General features: G+C 42.3%; 1 protein-coding gene across 2 annotated transcripts in view; it reads left to right on the plus strand.

Annotated features, from left to right (window-relative positions):
• LOC147035835 (uncharacterized) overlaps positions 1 to 23260 on the plus strand; it is a 47570-nt gene that overhangs the window by 13151 nt on the left and 11159 nt on the right. For both annotated transcript variants that reach the window (XR_015049630.1, XM_085847708.1), the window contains one exon: positions 13635 to 13758. Coding sequence is in view for 1 of the 2 variants with exons in the window: in XM_085847708.1 (XP_085703834.1) it covers positions 13635 to 13758 (124 nt within the window). In the remaining variant the exon portion in view is untranslated. The remainder of the gene's footprint in view (positions 1 to 13634; positions 13759 to 23260) is intronic.

The following is a 23260-nucleotide window of genomic DNA, read 5'->3' on the forward strand; positions in this document are numbered from 1 at the left end:
TACTCTAGGCATCTCATTTACCGACATTAGTTGGTGGACATGAACTATTTGAGTGATTTTGGCTATGATCATGGCCAGCATCATCGTTCAACAATGTGTATTGTTTTTTTCCGATTAAATTGTTTGTTCTGATGGTTGTCTCCCATGGTTGCCTTATAAATAATACAGACGATTTATTCAGTATGCCTGAAAAAAATACTATATTTTCGTATTGCATATTGCAAAAATTCTGCAGTGAAACAGTTAAAGATACACACGGTGTCCGAGCTAGCAGCGGTAACGTGGCCAATTCCCTCCCGAACTACTGCTGCGTAGGCAATGGAAAACCATCGAGTACAACCCTTGCTCAGGAAGCTGCTCCGGTGGCACCAACGCTCTGTGACAGAGTATGAGGAATATCACAATTTGAACAAACGATGTCACCGTTGTTAATAACAGTAGCCTACAACAAAAGGCTCTGAACAAAGGTTGCAGTGCAACACTGTACGAAAAACAAAAAACCTCCCTACATTTAGCAATGTTCTATAAAAATAACGTTTCATAATAAACTTCAAAGAGCTCCAAAATAAATTAAATTAAATTATTTTTGTAGTTGATGATGTAATTCATTAAGAGTCCAGCATTTTGGAGTTTCAAACTCCTGCCAAGTGTTGAGTTCTATGAAAGATGTTAAATATGGTGTGTGGATGAGTCATTGCTTGATGCTCAATGTAAATGATAGATCATGGACATATAGAGAGAGGGGGGAGAGGGAGGAAAGGGTGTGGGAGAGAGGGGAAGGGGTCGGGAGGAAAGGGGGTCGGTGGGGGTTGTCTCCACACCATTCCTCCCCAAACCATTGTTTCCAAAGCAAAAATGGTGCATGAATGGTCATTATAATGATTTTATATATATGATTCAAATTCTCCCTTGGAGACGAGCCATTTTGCACTGCCGATTTGCACAGATGATTTTCATAATTAAAGTGTGAAGATAGGCAGAGCTGAGGTTGAAAATTACCCAGTTTGGCAGAATTTCGTTTGGAGCTTTGTCTGTGCCATTGTGCCATTATATCTGACAAACTGCACGATTTGATGAGGAGGTTTATTTGACGATCCTCCAGGGGCCTGTCACATCATGACAATATCTGTTATATTTTCTTGTTTTAATCCTCCACAGAGTCAGCGTCGAGTGAGTAAGAAAACATTATTAACCTCCGCCATCGAAGATCTGAGGTTACTGTTTTCACCCCATTCTGTTTGTTTGTTTGTTTGTTTGTGAACAGTATTACGGAAAAACGCCTCGACGGATTTCGACAAAACTTGGTGGGGGGATTAGGTATGGTCCAAGGATCATGCCGTTAGATTTTGGACTTGGTCAAAAATCCAATATGGCCGCTATGGTGGCCATTTTGAAAAAATATTTGAATTTTTTTTTTTTGCATTTCTACATGTTTTAACCCCCCCCCCCCAAAAAAAAAAATTGTTAGAGAGATAAACAAATTTTCAACTTTTTTTTCAACAAAATGTTTTTTTTTTTTGCATTTCTACATGTTATATGTGATTTCCAACAAAATAACATTCCAAAATTATAATTGCGGCTGATTTTGGAACTTCAGGTGGATATACCCATGTAAAATCAATTTCTGTCTCAAGGAATCTCGTTATGACGAATGAATTGAGAATGTAAAAGTTAAAAGTAAAAGGGAAAGTTGCAAACTATAACTCTGTGAGCACTGTTGACATCAAATTGAATGAATAGGATATCAGGTTCACTTGAGTGACCTTGCAGTATTGGCGGCGGAGGTTTTGCACTCAACCGAGTGCTCCCCTCTAGTTGTCTCTGTTTGATTATATTCTAGCGGGTGAGAGATCTCTGCATTTTGATGTTCATAATGGTTCTCATGATGTAATATTCTCCCTTTTTTTGATATGTGAATTGTTATTTTCCTCCATTCTGGGTTGTGATTGCGGTTTGGCAAACAACATATTGCTGACCCTCCAATCAACTGTGATCCACCTTCATTTGTGGAAATGCAGGATGCGGTGAACCGGTTGAAATGGGGTAAAGCTCCTGGAAACTGTAGCATCCATTCTGAGCTTCTCACGGCTGTGTAAATGCTGCACTCATGTCATTACATGCAGTTCTATGCTCAAGCTGGAAATCAGGCATCATTCCAACTGACTGGAAGAGTGGCCTTGTTGTCCTTCTCTGGAAAGGGAAGGGTGATCGCCAGGACTGCAACAACTACAGAGGGGTGACGCTGCTCTCAGTGCCAGGCAAGGTCTTTGCTTGGATAATTATTGATAAGTTTTGCCACCATCTGCTTGAGCACTAGTGCCCAGAGCAGTCAGGCTTCACATCAAAGATGAAAACGATTACCTCTATACTTGCCCTTCAGATCCTCACTGAAAGCAGACGAGATTTGTAGCAGGGGCTGCTTGCAGCCCATGTTGATCTCTGGCAAGCGTTTGATTCAGTGAATTGGGATTAACCTCTGGAGCATTCTTGGTCTTCTTGGGGTGCCACCAAAACTGATCAATCTGATGTCTGAACTATACTCTGGTACTGAAAGTGCTGTGAGATGTAATGACGAAATCATTTGTTATTTCCCCCACACTTTTCAGGGCTTTATTGGACTGGATTATGGGGAGGATGTCGGAGAGACCAAGCTGCAGTGCAACACTTGGGAATGTCAAGATCTCTGATGTTGATTTCTCATAAAATGCATTCATCTTTGCGGCGACTCCTGATATCCCTTTGGGGTCCCTTGATGTGCTGAATGAGAAGTTGGAGCCGCTGGGTTATGGGTTTTCTGGGTCAAAATGAAGCTCCAGGCTTTCATTGACATCTCAGATGCTGCTATCTTGTCTGTACCTCTTGGTGGTGAGGATACTGATGTCAAGGAGAGACTCACTTACCTTGGCAGTGATATTCATGTCTCTGCTGGCTCTGAGCCAGAAGTCAATAGATGTCTGGGTTGGGCCTGAGGAGTCATGGATTCAATGGATCATGGGGTGTGGTGCTTTCGGAGCCTGTGCAAGAGGATGAAAGTCCCAGTCTTAAGGTCCTTGGTGCTTCTCGTCTTGCTCTACTGATGTCAGATTCGGAATCTGACCAGGGATCTAAGAAGGAGACTTAATTCCTTTGGTACCAAGTCTCTTCAGAGAATCCTTGGCTATCGCTGGTCAGACTTTGTGTCCAATGAGCTGTTGCTGAAAGAGACTCAAATGAGATTTATTACCTGCATAGTCTGTGAGCACCAGTTGTGGCTGTATGAACATGTGGCTCGTTTTCCTGATGCTAATCCTGCTCACCAGATTCTCTCAGCGAGGGAGCCTCATAGGAGTGGAGGAGGTCAATGGACGACCACGTCCCTCGTGGTTGCAGCAAATTGATCGGCATCTCAAGGAGATGGGGATGGGCCAGGCATATGCCTGTGGGATGGCCATGTGGAGGCCGCTGGAGTACAGCGGAAAGTGTTCGCAACTAAACACTGCTCCAGCATATGCTCCCATACCAGACCTGCACTTTGCAAAAGTCCATAGTGCATCTTTGTTTTGAATCTTCTATTGTTAGTCCTGCCTTCAAGAAATCAAAGATGACAATGCTCAACAATTGTAGACCCATGGCTCGATCCACATTGGGGATGAAGGTGTTTGAGCGTTTGTTTCTCAAACACCCAAAGTCGATCACCACCTGTAGGCTTGATCCTTTTTAGTTGCCTATCAGGAAAATTGTTCGGTTGATGATGCTGTTGCCTCAGTTCTTCATTCTGTTCTTCAGTATCTTGAATTTTCAAATTGTTTATGCTCATATTGTTTTTATTGATTTTTAGTTCTGCTTTTAATACTATCGGCCCTGAGAACCTTTTTTAAAATAAAATCCAACTCCTTAGCCTTGCCCCCTGAATTTGCTTTTGGATTTTTTCCTTAAACAATCACAAACAGCAAAATTAAACAATGAGTTGTCCAAGTCTATTGACTTGAATACTGGTGCTCCACAAGGGTGCATGCTGTCACCTCTTCTCAATTAATTTTGCCAATGAAATGACCATCAGCAGATCCAATGCCAATTATATGACCAGATCCTTTGGATCCAGAGGGTTCTGTGCCCTGCTGTAGGATTACTGGATGTGAGTTGCCCTTTTCAGCTTCAATTCACACAAAGCTTACTGTGAATAGATCACGGAAGATAGTCTCTGATACTTCTCATCCTGCCAATGTCCTGCTTCAGCTTTTGCCATCTTGAAGGTGATACAGGTGACTGGTGTCAGACAAATCGCTGTAGGAATAGTTTTTTTTTCCTCTGACAGTTATTGCCCTGTCCATCTCCATTTCCACTTAAACAGCAGTTTTTCTGTTGATATTTTTAATGATGTGCTGCTACTGTTTGGATTGTTTGGTTGTTGCTGAATTCTCAGGACAGGGAGAGGGGTAGGGGTGTTTAGCCCCCATTGGACTAAGTCCAAAATGGTGGGTTATGGATTTGTTCTCCATTTTCATGTCTGTCCATGCATGCGTGTGTCTGCCACCATATCTTGGACATTATGGACCAATTTCATTCCTACTTGGAAGAAAGACAAGAAATTATGGTGCACAAATGCATGTCACTTTTTTTTCGAGATCAGATCCAAGATGACCGACTGGCTGCAATTTTATTTGTATAAATAAACTTAATGTACACAAAAGAAAAAAAAAACATTGTCGAGGCTCATATGAGAGCTAACATACAACACACAGCAAAGGGAGCATGAGACATGAGGGGTGGGAGAGGGAAGGATGAAACAGTGGGGAACAGAGACATCAGGAGATCTGTGGAAGGGAGAGGGATGTGGCGGGGAACATGGGGTATAGAAGATGGACATTACATGGGCTTTCAGGAAGTAAATCGGGGAATTTGAAAGACGTGGGTTTGGGGTGGGTTATTGGGGTGGAAAAGATCAAGGTTTTTGATGGGGGAAGACAAGAGGTGGTAGGGAACCGTTGCTTCGAAGGCCTGGGGGGGTTGAGTGGGATTGAAGAGTGTGGGAGTTTAATCCAAAGGCTGGGAAAAAGAGGAATAAAAGAGGGAATGTGATTAGTGATTCGTGATTTTCATAGTTTTACCAGAAGGGGGTTGTTTGCGGACCTTGAGCACCCTGCAGAAATATGGTGGGACATATTGCTGACAGAGCGGGGGGGGGGGGGGTGGATGTGAAACTGGAGACGAGATGGTAGAAGACAGAAAGACCACCACCAGACTCAGCCTAATTGCGGGGGATACCAATGATCCTAAATGCCTTTGTTTCTAGGGCGTGAAGCCAAGAAAAGTGAGAGGGAGGAGCACCAGCCGAAAGGATCGAGCAGTACGCCATCAGGCTGCAGATGAAAGCTTTGTATGTGGTCACGTGCTCAGGTGGGCCGAGTAAGAACTTTTCACGGTGGAGGATTCCCTGACTGACTTTGCAGGCCAGGTTGGAAATGTGGCTTTCCCAGGAAAGATCATGCCAGAAAAATCATAGCAGTTGAACACGTCCTCAACCATCTCTCAGATAAGCATTTACTGATGTTCGAATTTGGCAAAATAATAATGAAAGATGGCATGCTTATGCACATAAGTTTTTTTTTTCCAAGATCAGATCCAAGATGGCCGACTTGCGGCCATTTTAGTTGTAAAAACCAAAAGTTGAACACGTCCTCACCTATTTACCGATGTTGTTTGAACTTGACACACAGATATTGTATGATGGATTTTGTGTGTACTTTGCTTTTTTAAGAAATCAGATCCAAAACGGCTGATTGGAAGCCATTTTAGTTGTAAAAAAAACAGATGTTGAACATATCCTCACCATATCTCATTTGTCTGGGTTGGGCCTGAGTAGATAGTGTTGGGTAGATAATAGCGTACAACTTCCTGGGGGGAATGAACTTGACACACAGATATTGTATGATGGATTTTGTGTGTGCTTTGCTTTTTTTAAGAAATCAGATCCAAAATGGCTGATTGGAAGCCATTTTAGTTGTAAAAAAAACAGATGTTGAACATATCCTCAACCATATCTCAGATAAGCATTGACTGTTGTTGGTCAAACATGGTACACAGACAAAGAATGTTGGCTTACATATGCATGTCATTTTTTTTTTGAGATTAGATCCAAGTTTGCCGACTGGTGGCCATTTTGTTACTTAAATGTGTCCCCAACCATTTCTCTGATATGCGTAGTCCGATTTTCTTCACACTTGACACAAACACAGAAGATAATAGCATACACTTGCGTCTATTCTTTCTTTTGCAATCTGATCAAATATGGCCGACTTGTAGACTGGTGGCCATTTTAGTTTAAAAAAAACCTGATGTTGAACACATCCTAAACCATTTCTCGGACAAGCATTTATTGATATTGTTCCAACTTGCCTCACTGATAACAAATGGTGGTTCGCTTATGCACCTCATTTTTTTCAAGAACAGATCCAAGATGGTCGACTCGTGGCCATTTTATTTGAACATAAAAATTGGCAGCTCTTTAACTCCATACAGCAAAATTACTAAAACAACGGGGCTATGACTTTTTATGTCTTTGTCACTTGTTCATTTGAAGTTTTGTTACAATTTATGGCTGGTTTTTAATGGTCTATTTATGCTCATCATGTTTATCAAGAGTATGGTTATGTGAGAGTAGGCTCGGTTTTTTTTTTTTTTGGTCATTTGGGAGAAGAGGAGGGTGAATATGAGGGATTCTATCATTTCAATTTTGGCAACTTTTTGACATTTTATTTTGCTTATGATATTGCATATTGAGGGATTGTTATATTGTTAGTATAGCTTTGAGTTTATTTTAAATTCAGTTTTATGATCTGATGCATTATTAGTTAACTTTGCTGAAGAGTGTGATTTATTGTAATTGAATGTTTTTCCAACACGAAGACATTTTTTTTTTTTACACGTTTGCCAAAATTAACTTATTATCTCTTATCTGATCTTCTCTAGGGGGTTGAAGTGAGTTAATTACTCTTACTAACAGGATGGCATTCATGGAATACTTGTGCCACACAGTCTTGAGAAGGACTTTTTGCAACTCTGAGCCAACTCTTCTGGTGGCAAATTTGTAATTGCATCGATCGAGACTCCCTGATGTGAATGTATACAAATTATACTTTGAAAAGATTTGATGTTTGCTCAGTATGCATGATATCCATTGGTCATGTAACATGTGGTAAAGTTTTAATTTCCGATGGTGAAAGGTTTTTAATGTACGCTATTAAACAAAATGCAGGCATAGACGTATGTCACCGATTGCTTAACCATGCTTTTTGCTTCGCAAGCACAGGTTAACTAAAAACGGGGATTAGATCTCATCCAGGATGTTGACACCTTCTCCACACTGGTGCATTCGTGTCCGGATTCTGACGCAAGCAAACCATTTGCAAAGCAACAACTTTGGAGTTTTGCAGCTTCTCACCAGACTGATTAATTGTCATCGTGTGGGGATGTAAATGCAATGTCATTTTGGTCTCCTGTAACATGCATTACATAGCGACAATTACTTTATTGTCTGCAACCTTATTTGACAAATGTTTATAGAGCTTTAATTTGTATGATATCCATTGGAACTATTGAGACATTTATAAGGTATTAATATTTATAATCAAAAAGAAAACACTGTTTCTCTTATTGCAGGTGAAATTGTTGAAAAAAGCAGAGTATCAGTCATTGTTGTTTTCAGTGGAGAACGCAGATTTAGTCCTTTTGTTGAGAAACTTTGGAAAACAAATATTACAGGAAAGACATGGATTGCAAGTGAAGATTGGGCAACTTTCAAACCATACGCCTCTGAACGACTCGCTCACATATTTCAGGGAACCATTGGTTTTGCTCTCCGGAGGGGTTCAATCCCAGGCTTTTATGAATTTCTTGTCAAGCTTCAGCCATTCTTCCAAAATGCACTTTGCAAATATGTCAATGAATCGAGAAAATATCCACATACACGAGCAAATCGAGCAAATTTTGAAACGGCAAGTCAATATGACAAAAGGCCCATATCATATGTCGCAAATGTAACAATAACAAGGAAACACAAGCATGTTACATGTTGCCTGAAAGAACAACTGCAATTCAATAATAACCAGACACTGCATGGTATTCCCAGCAACAGGACGTTTTTACATGACATGATGTTTACATTTTATAATAAAAACATGGCACAAGAAACAACACATATTTCCAATCATTTTGTGAATAATCATAATTCAAATGAAAATAAAAACAATATTACATGGCCAAGAATACAAACAAAATTCCCAAATTATTGCTGCAATGTGGAAGGCTCAGAAAATATATTTCTTTTGGAATTCTGGGAAATGACTTTCAACTGCTCATGGAGTATTTCAACAAAAAAACTACGGACATGCAACTGTTTTGAAGATCTCAGAAATTTTAAAACAGAATTCACTGATATGTCCCACATGAGAGTGAAGTACCGAACATACACAGCTATGTATGCTGTTGCTCATGCCTTGCACGATTTGCAACAATGTATTCCTGGTCAAGGGCCGTTAGATAATGGTACTTGTGCTATGATTACAAACTTTAAATCGTGGCAGGTAACAAGAGAGCAAATCATCATTTGAATGTATTGTGAATTTATATTCAAGATGTAAAATATCCCAATAAATTATCATAGCTTCATTACTTGCAAAATCGAAGCTTTTTCAAGTATATTAGTCAATCAATTTTATTTTTTCTGTCTGTTTGTTTGTCAATCAACGACAGGTCACAATTCTAAACCGATCATCATGAAGCTTTACCAGGTTGGAGAGGTAGTCTCAACTGAGAAGAATATTGATTTTGAGGTCAAAGGTCATCTTGAGGTGAAATTTCTAAAATTGTCATTGTTCTTCCAATTGACTTGAAAGTTGAACAGGATTTGCAAATTGCGTCACTGAATTGGGAAACCAACTATTTGAGGTCAAAAGGTCAAAGGTCAACTCAAGGAAAAACGTCTAAAATCATTAATTTCAATCTGATTTTTTTTTCATCCAATTGACCTGAACTTTGATTGAGATTGTCACTTTAAATCTTAATGAAATGGACAATTTGATGCATCCATGGCAATCTTTGCAAAGCGAATGGATTTTGCATGATGTTGTTTTCTTGTATATATATATACATATATATTTGTTTGTTTTGATTCAGTGACTTTGATATATATATATATATATATATATATATATATATATATATATATATATATATATATATATATATATATATATATATATATATATATATATATATATATATATATACACACACACACACACACACACACACACACACACACACACACACACACACACACACACACACACACACACACACAAACACAAGCTGAAATCCCCATTCTACACCCAGGAAATTTGAGTATATGGCTGGTGGGGGGGGGGGGAGGTTGGGATTGTCGCTTCAAACACTTTGTGCCAGTACTCCAGGGGACTCTGTCTGGACATCCCCCGTGGAGATACTTGGACCATCCATCTCCTGGAGATGCTGATCATCCTGCTGCAACGAGGAGGCACGTGGTTGGCCTATTGGCCTCCTCCACTCACGAGGCTCCCTCACTGAGAGAATCTGGTGAGCAGGATCAGTGTCAGGAAAATGAGCCACATGTCTATACAGCCACAGCTGATGTTTACAGACAATGCAGGTAACAAAATTCATTTGAATCTCTCTCAGCAATCACTCATTGGACACAAAGTCTGACCAGCAATAGCCAAAGATTCTCCGAAGAGACCTTGTACCAAATGAATTAAGTCTTTTTGTCAAATCCCTGGTCAAGGTCCAAGCTTCACATCCATAGATCAAGACTGGAAGCACTAAGGACCTGAAGACTGGGACATTTATCTTCCCACACAGCTACAAGCACAACACACCCTATAATCCAATGAATGCATGACTCCCCTGGCCTGACCCAGACGTCTATTGTCCTCTGGCTCACAGCCAGCAGATACATGAATATCACTGCCAATGTAAGTGAATCGCTCCGTGACCACAACGTCCTCGCCACAAACAGGTACAGACAAGATAGCCTCATCCAAAATGTCATTCAAAACCAGGATCTTAATTTTGACCAAGGAAACCCGTAATCCCAGTGACTCAGACTCCTCACTCAGCAACTTGAGGGCCCCAAAAAGAAATCCACAGTCTCTGCAAAGATGACTTCATCATTTGTGAAATTGAGGTCAGAGATCTTGACATTCCCCAAAAATGCACCACAGCTTGATCTCTCCAACATCCTTCCCAGAATCCAGACAATATAAGTGCTGAAAAGTGTGGGGGTCAGTGCACACCCCTGACAAACTCCATTAACAACTGGAAATAGTAGACTGGTTAGGGTGGTGGCTTGGGATCCTCTTGTCCGGAGTTTGAGCCCCATTGTCCACTGAATTTCCACCAATGGTTTTACTCAGCCTGTCATCCTTCCGAGGTCAGCAAAATGAGCACCAGTATACTGGTAATGGGAGCACAGCATCATCGGCATAGCCACACCCTTATCCAGTAATGCAAGCAGCAGCCAAAAAGGCAGCACACGATGGGAACTGGAAATAAGTTAGAGAAGGTGCCACCACATCTCATGGCACTCTCAATACCAGAGTGTAGTTCAGACATCAGATGATCAGTTTTGTTGGCACCCCATGAAGACCAATAATCCTCCAGAGGGCATCCCAATTCACTGAATCAAATGTTTTACAGAGATCAACATCGGGTGCAAGCAGCCCCTGCCGAAACTTTTGTCTGTGTTCAGTGAGGTCCTGAAGAGAGACTCTGCTCTGGTGCATGCTCCCATACCTGACCTGACCTGGGAGGGATGAGGTAATGGTTGGAATGGGGGGGGATGTGGAAGGGGTTGGTACGTGCAGGGAAAGTTGGTGTCAAAGTGCAGTATCATCAAGGAGGAATGCACACACTTGATGCCAATTTGGAGCCTCGTGGATCAGGTGTGGCCGGTGAATCCGACCATGCACGAACACATGGATAACCATTTGTGAAATAGTGTAGCAAAGTCAAACTGTGGTGAACAGTAGGAAATTGTTTTTATCCCATGTACCACAATGAAAATGAGTGACTGCAATGGCGACAGAGGATAAAATGCAACTGAATTCGTGTTACTGAAGACTTCTTGGTAAACGATATTGTGAGTTTTGTTTTCATTACAATGTATATAAAGCCCCTTGGGGCTTCCTGCTCTGGTACCTGCAATGTACAGCTGGCCATGTGTGAATGGGGGCTCTTGGAGACTTATGCCAACGATCTTGAGGCTGTATCCTTGGGATCTGTTTTTCGTCATGGGAAAGAACAATTTGATTGGAATTGCCCGCCATTGTAATGGGCTTTTGCACTCATCGATGGAGAGTAATGAAAGTGGCTGTGATGCCGGTGTCGATTACACCATTAACATTGTACATCGGCAATTCCACTGCACACATTGTTTGATAAATCTTGGAAATAAATGCAGGGTTATTCAAGGCTGAATGATGTGAAAATATAGAATTTTTCTGCTCATCTATATTGATTTACGTCGAGAATATAGATTTATTTAGACCACATATTTCGGTGGGTGAGTGTAGGGGTGATAAGAAGGGAGTGTGTGTGTGTGTGTGGGGGGGCATTGTTGGAAAAGCAGGTCATAGGGCAAAACCATCCTGGGGATAGTGAACACTCTTTATACCAAGTTTGTGCACAATATGTCAAAATATGTGACTGGTAAATCAGAAAAAACACACAGTAGGGGGGAAATTGGGGGGGGGGGTTGGGGCAGAAACTCTCCTGGGGGGAATGGACACTTCATGTTAAGTGTGAGTGAGCCCCATGGGTGAATGTGTGCACCTGGCACAGGTAAGCAAACACTTGCTGTGTGTGAGGAGTTGTGGGTGTGTGTAGGGATTGGAGTGTGTGTTTGTGGTGCAAAATCAACCAAGGGGAGTGAACAGACTTCATGGCAAGCTTGAGCAGCATGGGTCAAAAGGTGTGGCCAGTGATTTAGAACAAAGCCACACAGTAGTGGATGATGGGTGTAATAGGGGTGGGAGTTGGGGCAGAAGGTGGGGTAAAGTGCAAAACGATCCTCATGGAGTACACACTTTTCATGCCAAGTGTGAGTGAGCCCCACTGGTGAAAGGGTGTAACCGGTACATGGAAGCAAACACATGGTGGTGGGAGGGGGATCAGTGTTTTTTTTTTTGGGGGGGGGAGGTTATAGTGCAAAACCATCATGGTGGAGTGAACAGTCTTCATGGCAAGTTTGAGCCCTGTGGGTCAAAAGGTGTGCCTCACAAATCTGAACAAACACACACACACACACACACACACACACACACACACACACACACACACACACACACACACACACACACACACACACACACACACAAAAACTTCCTCCAACGCAGGAGATACGTTCTGGGATTACCTCGTGTTGGAGGAATTATTTAAACGAATGAGGAAATTGAGGATATATTTCAATCTCCCCAAAAACAACCCTAAAACAATCTTTGTTGCTCTTTTCTTTTTGTACATGTTTTTTGTATGAAATGGTGTAGCATTATTAAATATACATGAAAATATGTGTTGCAATCATAATCGTACTGTATTATGGCAAAATAACTCGCCGTATTGTGAGGGAGTTGCTGGAGGTTTGGGTGATGATTTGCTGGTGGATGTTGTTGAAGTAGGCCGAAATAATTGTTATAGGCACTTGCTTTGCCTTCTGTTTTGCCATGCAAGCACATTGTCTCTGTCCTGCTCAGCACCAGTTAGGAGGTTTGCAGCGAGGAACATCAAGTTCAACTAAAGAAGCACACTGACTGGATGACACTCCAATGACATCATGTGCATAAATTACACCAACACATCACCTCCAAACTTGGAGGCATCCATATGGTCCTCAAGCCTTTGCAGACTGACATTAAAGCATATGGTCACAAGTAGACGAAAGCAGAGATGTCGATCTAGATTTCGCCTTTGATGTGTGCTCATGTGGACAACATACTGCTTGTCATTTATTTGTGACCGACCATATTAGGCTCATTAATATAACTGAATTAAACCACCTAACTTGATATGTATATACAATATATGTATGTAATATTTATTTATTATACCCTCTTCTACGGTACCCTGATTATGTTGAGTGTCATAATGATGAAATCGTGATTTAAATATATGAATAATTTATGTAACATTCCTCGTGTTGATTTATTACCTTTAATTTATTATCCACATAAATATTCCAGCTCTTATACTATTTGAAGAAAGTTACATTCAACATTGACAAGACAGAAACTCTGTTTTTCGATAAAAATGGAGATCCTCCTGCAGTATATGAGATTGTGAACTGGCAGAAAAACAAGGAAAGTGCCTTAGATTTTAATGGTGTTGGTATTTTTGATTCATCATATCCACAAGAACAACAGCTTAGTTTTCTTTCACGTGATATCATTTGGAATGATGGTTCACAAAAGGCAAGTTTAAGGTTCTTTCTCTTAAAGGAAAATTTTGTTTACATTTGATAAATAATATTGCATCTCCCGGTTATTAAAATAATATGTAAATGAGTCAATGAAAGTCAAAATAATTTTTGATTGATTTTTTACTTTGTCATTAATTCTGTGTTCAAGGTTCCGAGCTCTTTGTGCAGCGATCCCTGCCAACCTGGAACACGCAAGGCTGCCCGGAAAGGAGAGCCATTATGTTGTCATGATTGCATTGCTTGCCCACAAGGGCAATTCTCCAATGAGACAGGTAAATGAAAAGAGGTGTTGAAATTCTGTAAATTAGATATTTCTTGTAAACCTGCAATTCACAATGGAGCAATTGCTTGTTATATCGGAATCAATGTTTTTTTGTCCTTGAGTTGTTTGTTGTTCATATAAAATGGAGTTAGTTACATGTCACCAAAATAGAAGGAGAATTGTAGAAGCAATGGAAGTGGGGAGGAATGGCAGGCGGGAGAAGAAGCATGGGGTGGACACGATGGCGACATAAGGAAACTCCAAGGAGGGAAATCTTAAAATTTGGAAGGACGAGAGATTGCGATGAGGTGGGGTTAACGAAGGTCGAAAAGATCACATGTTTTTGGATTGGTGACGATGTGAGATGTTGGTGAACAGCTGTCTTGAATACCTGAAGGGAAAAAATGTGATTCAAGAGAGTGTGGAAGGTGGGTCCACAGTTGGGAAAAAAGAGGAACAAATGAGTGGAGCTGAGCAGTGATCCTGGATTTAGGTAGTTTCATGAGAAGGGGGTTGATTGTGGACCGTGTGACCCCTGCAGATACCTGGGGAGATAAAGCACAGAAGGACCAGAGGGTGTAAGACCAGAAAGGAAGTGGTAGAAAACAGAAACCACCAACCTCTCTTCAATGGCGAAATGATTCGCCGATAGACTCAGCTTTATCATGGGAGATTCCAATGATATTTTAAAGGCCTTGATTTCCACGGTGTCAAACAGGTCAAGATGTGAGGCAGGGGATACAGCTCAGAGGGGAGCGTAGTACACAATCGTGCTGTGGATGAAAGCCTTGTCGGTGGATAGGAGTCCATGTGTGCCAAGGAAGGACATTGTACGATGGAGGATGCCTAGTTGGTGACTGGCTTTGGAGGCCAACATTGAAATGTGGTTTGCTCAAGAAAGATTATAGCTGATAATGAGACCTAACAGTTTGAATGACTGAACTTCCTCAAGAGTATTGTGAAGAGAGTAGATAGTCGGGTTTGCCATATGGTTCATTCTGAAAGAGATGGTGAGAGTGTGAGATTTGTCAAGATTGAAAGACATATGTGTTTCACCAGTTTATGATTCTTTTTTCAAGGTCTGATGAGAGAAAAGAGGCTGCAGCCTGCTTGTGTGAAGGATGAAAGATGTCATGGCAGAGGGTGTTGTCATCAGCAAATAAATAAAGGTGATTTTCCAGAGAGTCAGAGAGATGATTGATAAAGATCAGAAATAGGACTGGGCTCAGAACACTGCTTTGGGGCACTCCAGCCTTGACAGGGAGAGGAGATGAAATGATTCTATTGAGTGCCATATGTTGGCAGCTTTTGATGCAGGTAATATATAGAAACAGCCACATATGAGGAAGACAGAGTTGGGATGAGTTTTTTCAAAGTTTGTCCATGGGGGGGGGGGGGAGAGAGAGAGAGAGAGAGAGAGAGAGAGAGAGAGAGAGAGAGAGAGAGAGAGAGAGAGAGAGAGAGAGAGAGAGAGAGAGAGAGAGAGAGAGAGAGAGAGAGAGAGAGAGAGAGAGAGAGAGAGAGATAGAGATAGAGATAGAGATAGAGATAGAGATAGAGATAGAGATAGAGATAGAGATTGACTGACTGACTGACTGACTGACTGACTGACTTTTGTATAGCTTTATTTATACAAGCTTAGAAAAAAGTTACATATAAACATACAAAAAAAGACATAATATAAAGGTCAAGTACACAGCTAAAAATGATATGATAAGATCATTGTGGTCTACTTTACACAAAGCATTCCTGTGACACCATTTCTTCTTAAACAGTTCAAAATTATTAATATTTTGGTGGAAATAAAACTCTGCACATAATTTGGCCATGGCAAGGGCCTTAAAAACAGTTAAAACATTGTAATCAGCATCAGGGTTTGCAAGAAGTTTTGCTTTCCTTGTTTTATAGATTGCTAATTTCCCTTCAGCTATGATAAAATTGACGAGAGCAGATTCAACATGACTTCTGGAATTTAACGGTAATCCAAAAGTAAAAGTACGTAAAGAAAATACAATTTTCATATGACAGTACAACTCTGATAAAAAGGTAAAAAGTGGGGTCAGTCTTGCACAGTCAACATAGTCATGATATGAATCTTCAGAGGCAAAACAAAAGTGAATCTTCTTCACTTCCGGTTCTGGGTTTGGAGCATTGGCAGATCTCCTGGGGGCTCCCTGCTGACGATCTCAAAGTTAAGTTTCTGGTTGTTATTTGTCCCGTTTTAACTGTTTATTTTCTCACCTGCATGTTACTGTGTGTTCCTAGTTCGGTTTTGTTTCAAAAAGGTGCTATTTTGTGAGATTTCGTCGAACTTGTATTACTGGGTGCTTGAGGCCTATCCTTGAGGCTTGAGGCCTAACCTTTATTCCGCTCGGTGTATGATCGTGTTTATTTGTTTTTTATCCCCATTATCTTCAATTTCTATTTTTCCCACTTTCTAAACGTCCCCATCCCAACTAATCACTCTATTTGTTATCTTAAAAAAAAACATAAAAAATGCTACCTTTCTCCGATGATTCTTCTTCTTCTTCTTCTTCTTCTTCTTCTCCTCTTCTCCGCTTCTCCTCTTCTCCTCTTCTCCTCCTCTCCTCCTCTCCTCCTCTCCTCCTCTCCTCCTCTCCTCCTCTCCTCCTCCTCCTCTCCTCCTCCTCTCCTCCTCCTCTCCTCCTCCTCTCCTCCTCTCCTCCTCTCCTCCTCCTCCTCTCCTTCTCTTCTTCTTCTCTTCTTCTCTTCTTCTCTTCTTCTCTTCTTCTCCTCCTCCTCCTCTTCTTCTCCTCCTCCTCTTCTTCTCCTCCTCTTCTTCTCCTCCTCCTCCTCCTCTTCTTCTTCTCCTCCTCCTCCTCTTCTTCTCCTCCTCCTCCTCCTCTTCTTCTCCTCTCCTCCTCTCCTCCTCTCCTCCTCTCCTCCTCTCCTCCTCCTCCTCTCTCCTCCTCCTCTCCTCCTCCTCTCCTCCTCCTCTCCTCCTCCTCTCCTCCTCTCCTCTTCTTCTCTTCTTCTCTTCTTCTCTTCTGCTCCTCCTGCTCCTCCTCTTCTTCTCCTCCTCCTCCTCCTCCTCTTCTTCTTCTTCTTCTTCTTCTTCTTCTTCTTCTTCTTCTTCTTCTTCTTCTTCTTCTTCTCCTCCTCCTCTTCCATGTCCTAATCTTTTGAAAACTCTCAAACATTCATAATAATAACAAAAACGATCTCTTGTAATGCTTCATCTTCCTCTTTCACACGTGTGGTACTCTTTACTCTATCAGAATGCACTACACTTCTGCTATTTAAACAGACTGCTCTCAATTAGACCTTTCCTTCCTACCTTGCCTAAAAAAACTGTTGCAGCATTTCTTCTCTCCATTCTCTGAAATCGCCTTTATTGCATCCCTCAAGAAATGTGTTTAATCGCATAACTGACCGAAAACTTTAAAAAAAAAACCAGTTTGCTGTGAATGTTTGCTTTCCATCAACCATTCTTTTTTCCAACTTCAGTGTCAACTCACCCCTCTCACCCCTCACTCTCAAAGCAACCATCCCACTCTTCTCTCTCCAAGCCTCCCTCTCACCTCTCTCAGAAACTCCCCCCTCACCTGTCTCCCACCATTCATCCCCCTCACTCATCCTTCCCAAAGTTGCCCCCCCTCCCATCCACAAAACTGCCTCCTTCCACTGCCCTCTCACCTCCATCTCTTCACTCCACCTCCTCAAATCTTCAACTGCATCCTTTCTCCTCTCTTGTCCACCCCTCTCCCCCAGCACCACAGAGCCTTTTCTTCTCCTCATTCAGCCCCTCCCATAGCTATTCTGCAATCCCCCACACTCTTTCAACAACACTCCTTACCTCCCCCCCTCGTCCCTTGTCCTACCCTCCCCCACCCTCTGCACCCAAAGCCTCCTCCCCTTCCTCTTCATTAAAAGTATGGACCTCAAATATCCGGGGCCTTCGCTCAAACTTTTCAGATCTTTCCATACAGGTTGCCACTGACAAATCAGACATAATCTGCTGACCAGAAACTTTCCTCCCTCAAGACGTCTCTGACTCCCAAGTATCTCTCCCTGGTTACTTCCTACTCCGGTTTGACAGAACTGAGCCTCGCCCTGGTGGAGGAGTTGCTCTCTTCATAAAAGACTCTATTCCTCACTCTCCCTGCACTGCCCTCACTCCCCCACACCACCAGGAATAGCTCTGGCTATGGCTTCCCCTCCACTCCAACCTCATGTTTATATGTGTAATGCACCGTCCACCCAACAGTGATGACTCCATCTACACCTCACTATCTGAAAACATGGACCAATTTCTATCTTCTCATCCAAACTCTCTCTACCTCATATGTGGCGACTTCAATTATCATCATGCCAGTTGGCTAGGTGTGGGTACCTCTCTCACCTGTCATGGCACCTCAGCAAAAGCATTCTGCCACTCATTGGGACTGACTCAATCGGTCAACTTCACGAGCCAGATCTCAACCAATGTTACTCCATCTCTTCTGGATCTGATTTTGACAAATTTCCCTGACAATATGTGCTGCTCTTCCTCCGCTCCAATCGGTTCTTCTGACCACGTCCTTGTCAAAGTGGACATCTCTCTGGCTATTATCAGAGAACCACCTTACCGCCGTCGAGTCTGGCATTTCACTCAAGCTGACTAGCTGGGTCTCCAAGCAGCCCTCAAACTTAGAGACTGGTCTCCTATCTCTACTTTCACCAACATCAACTCATTCTGGGAATTCTTTAAAAGAAACTTGCTCTCCCTCATGCACAGATTTATCCCCTCTAGTCTTCAGTTGTCCTACCCTTCCTCCCACCCTTGGTTCACTGAAGCTTGTGGTGAAGCACTTTTCCTGAAACAACATGCCTTTGCCTCATGGAACGCAAACCCAACTGAGGGCAATCTCAGTTCCGGCCATAATGCTCGGAACAAGTGTGTATCTACCCTCAGGAGAGCCAGAAAACAACATCTTTCTCATCTCAAGTCTGAACTCTCAAGCCTCTCTCCCTCCTCAAAATCCTGTTGGCGTCTAATCAAATCTGTCTCTGGTGTACGTTCCCCCTCCATCCCCTACCTTACCTCAAATGGCAACACTGCTGATACCGCACGTTAAAAAGGTGAATGCCGAAACTCGGTGTTTGAAGCTAAATCCTGTGTCCAAAACCCATCACTTTCTCTACCCACCTTACCCAGTCGCACGCAACTGTCCCTGGACTCTGTGTCCTTTTCTCCTGACAATGTGGAGAGCTTGCTTTCAAACCTCGACTCAAATTCTGCAACCGGTCCAGACGGCATCAGCCCACGTGTCCTCAAAGCCTGCTCTTCTGCTCTTGCTTACCCTCTCTCTGTTATATTCACCCTCTCATTTGCTCAAGGCCATCTGCCATTGCTTGGAAATCAGCAAACATCACTGCCCTGCACAAAAAGATGCAAAAACAGATCCCTGCAACTACAGACCAATCAGCCTTCTCCCAATCATCAGCAAGGTTTTGGAATCCATCATCGCTTCAGACATCAAATCCTTCCTCTTCTCCAATGGCTTGATTTCTGATCTTCAAATTGGTTTCAGACCAAGTCACTCTACCCTGGTTATTCTGCTTCTGCTCTCCCAACAATGGATGGAAGCCCTCAATGCCACACAGGAAATTCGAGCCATATCCCTGGATATATCACATGCTTTTGACACAGTCTGGCACCCTGCCCTGCTCACCAAACTCTCTTCCGATGGTATCCAAGGCCATTTCCACTCATGGCTCGCAGACTTCCTCTCCTGTCGCAATCAATGTGTGGCCCCAAATGGAGTTCTTTCATCCCCCCTTCCTGTCCATGCTGGAGTTCCTCAAGGTAGCGTTCTGGGCCCTGTTCTTCTTCTGGTTTTCATCAATGATCTCTCCTACTCTCCTGAAAATCCTCTATATCTCTTTGCTGATTACTCTACCCTCTGCCATACCATCCGTCATCCCTCAGACCCGCAAGCAGCAGTTTCTTTGCTCACTGCTGATCTGGATAAAATCACAAACTGGTCCAGCATGTGGAACATGTCTTTCAATCTGGACAAAACTCACACTCTCACTATGTCTCTTCGAAAGGACCGTTTAGAACCCCCTCCCCATCCACTTTCTCAACAATCCTCTGGAAGAAGACCTTTCTTTCAAGCTTCTGGGTCTCACTATCTGCCATGATCTTTCTTGGGAAAGCCACATTTCAAACCTCGCCTCCAAAGCCAAAGCAACTTTTTTTCATTTCTACGTTCGCCGTAGCAATTCGACAAGCCAAAACAAAAGAACTTGTAAAAAAAAAACCCCACTCGTTACCGTCCGTCTGGCCGCACGTTCACCTTAGGGCCCCCCTGCGGTCACCTTGCGGGCACCTTGAAAATTCTATGGCCGCCGCAGGAATGCCCGATTGTCACCGTGCGACATCAAATCAAAAACCGTACGGCAACCCCAAGTTTTCGGTGTCCACAATTTATAAATACCCCGTGCGGCTCCCCAAAAAATAAAAAGATATGTGACTGCTACATTGTGTGACCGTGGAAATACTGCGGCCGCCCTATAATTGCGAGTTGCCATAGATTTTGTAGACCCCACGGCCGCCGTGGCAAATGTGACTTAGGCCTAAATGCATGGAGAGATGCTCCTTTGTACAAGCGGGGTTGAGGGGTGGGAGGGAATGGAGTTGGTGGTGAAGGCGGGGGGGGGGTAGGTTAGTGGTCGAGGCACAAAGCAGACGAACGCCTCAAAAAATAATCCTTTTGATCAATAAGAAAATACAGTACATATATGTCTTGGTGGAGAAGAAGAGCATGTGTAGCATTTATGAAGGAAATGGAAGGGTTGAAATGCATTCTAAATCTGTTGTTTTTTTCAAAAAGAAGAAGCATTTTTGTTTCAGGTGGATTCACTTTGGAGAAGGGGGTGGGGTGAGGGGAGGAGCAGATGGTTGGGAGTAGAAGCAGAAGGTAATTCAATGGATAAGAATAATCGTTATGGAATGAAAGATGTATTTTTCTGGTTGGTTTGTTTAAATTTTTTGAAACAACAAGAGAAAATAATATTGAGGATAATCTTAAGCAAAAGCATGATACAATATGATAGTATTGAGGTGAAGCAAGATACAAAAGGCGAGTCGGACACTTTCTATCGGAGGGTAGGCCTTGAACTGGAAGAAGCCTTGACAAAAGAAACCTTGACAAAACAAAACAAATAGCACAAAACAATGAATTAATTTAAATGAAATGCAGCAGCACCCCAACATTCGCGGGGCATATGTTCCGGGAAACCCCCGCAAATGTTGGAATCGCGAATGTCTGGGTCCGCGTGTATTGCACACGATAAAAACAGCAATACTCTGACGAATAACACAACACAAAACACAACAACCCCAGTTAGTGAGGTGAAAGCGGCAGCTGCAGATTTGATCAAGCCCATGGAAAAATCCCTGAACTGGAAGTTTATGGCAGAAGTTACATTATAAACCCTTGCTTTAAAACAGATGTTTCAATCATTTTGCTTGCAGGAAGGATGGGTAAATGTAGAATTACATCACATAATTTGTAAAAAAAAAATACCATTGTATGTATCGTCTATATGTCTCCCCTTCCCTGTCTTGCAGTTCACTTTTTCATGAATCGGTACCTTGTTATAAAATAATATATTATCTGCATATCACAGAACATTACTGACATAAAAAAACAACACATTACATGTATATAAAGCAATATATTACATACATATAAAACAATACATTGCCTGAATATACAACAATATATGAATTCACAGAAAATTAATTGACTTGCCATTTTTCGGTTTTAAAATTGATCAGAATGAGCTGTTTATTTAATATTTTTTAACATAAATAAATAAATAAATAAAATGAGAATTTTTTTTTAACTCCAACCAAATAAATGGATTTTTTTAAGAACATGAAAAAAAAAAAAAGTAAAACCCCCACACGCCCCCAGCAATACAGACTTTAAAATGGTGTTAATGTGGGACTTTGTTCTTCCTGTGCCAAAGCCAGAATGCTCATGGCATTTCCCCACTGGTTAGCCAAGCTCAGTCTCTGCTTGAACCAGACCAGTTGCCTTACATTGCCAGTCGATGCAATGAGCCTTCTACCGATATCACTTATAATGTTGGAATTAGATCGGCCATACACTCCCATTGCTTCGATGGCAATTGGTTCAAATAAATAAGAATGGCTGAGGCCGGCGTATTTATTACATTTCAGAACTTCCCCATCGGTGGCTGCCGCTCCAGCCATTGAGGCTGTATTATAAATGTGTGATTTGGTGAAAGTCACAACACAAGTGCAATCCCAGGTTAGGCCTTTCCCATTCTTGTAAAGGACAATAATCAAGCCATCCTGGCACGTGTTTTCACCAAGGTCTATACTGAGGGGTTCCAGGACAGATGGTATCCCTGCCCCATAAAGGGCATGTTTGACCACATCGTTTCAAGTAAAATGTCTCAAAGTTTGACTGGCACAAAACCCGCATGACAGACCAGGGTCAAAACTACCGCTACCCATAAAGACTCAGGGTCAAGCTGTGTTCCCAGAGGGAACAGGCACTGCGTGAAGCTACATCCCACTTTTTTAGTGGCTACAGCCAACAGATGGGATCTGGTGACCTGATCTGCACTGTTCAACAGGCTGACAAAAGACACTCTTGCCACCTCAACATCCTATGCTTTTTGGCGAAGCTGGGACAGGCCTTCAAATTTACAAACACAAATATGGGCTGAACTTCATGACAACACCACCACTGTAAACTCCCCCATTTGTGCCAAACCACTTACGGGATAGAACGGCATCAACTAAGGGGTGGAATGCCAGCAATGAGGAGCTGAAGCCATGAAGAGTGACATCAATAGCCCTCCTGAAAGCCAGACCTCCCTGCTTAACTGGGAGCATAGCTTGCATTCAAGCAGAATCGGTAAAAGCAACATTGGAGATTTTATGAACAGTTTCGCAAATGGTGTGATAAAAATCTCCTTGCTGTGCAACATTCAGGTAGGCGGGAGATGCACACGTGATGTACAGGAGTTTGGGTAGAGTGAAACAGTTTTTAAGCAGCACAAATGCTGTGTGTGTGTGTCAATTTCCTCCAGACGGCCTGCCATATGGATCAAGTCGTCGTGCTTTACGATACTAGCTTTGGGTGAAGGTCTTGGGAAGATTGGAGTACCAAGAAGAGTGCAATGATTGATCAAAACAATCTTAATATCATGTAGCAATGCCTTAAATGTGGCCTCGATAAGCAGATATTCATCCAGCAATGCATGGTTAAGGATGGTAAACTCGCACTTGCCACCATTGATCATGAGGCCAATGTCAGTCAACAGAGCAATGACATTCTGGAGGACAGCCAGCACTTTCACGGGTTCATCCCTAAATGATGAATTGTCAAGGTCCCATATGTTGAACTCTGACTGAATCTCCCTGGCTATTAGGTCGATGCCCAGGGAAATAAAGACCGTGCCTGAAGAGGTCACTCTGTTGAATGCCAGTTGGTGTATAAATGCCCCAGTTGCCATAGAACAGA

This window comes from Eptatretus burgeri, chromosome 1 (assembly GCF_056783735.1).
Source record: "Eptatretus burgeri isolate ZD-2024b chromosome 1, Ebu_testis_v1, whole genome shotgun sequence".
Taxonomy (NCBI): Eukaryota; Metazoa; Chordata; class Myxini; order Myxiniformes; family Myxinidae; genus Eptatretus; species Eptatretus burgeri.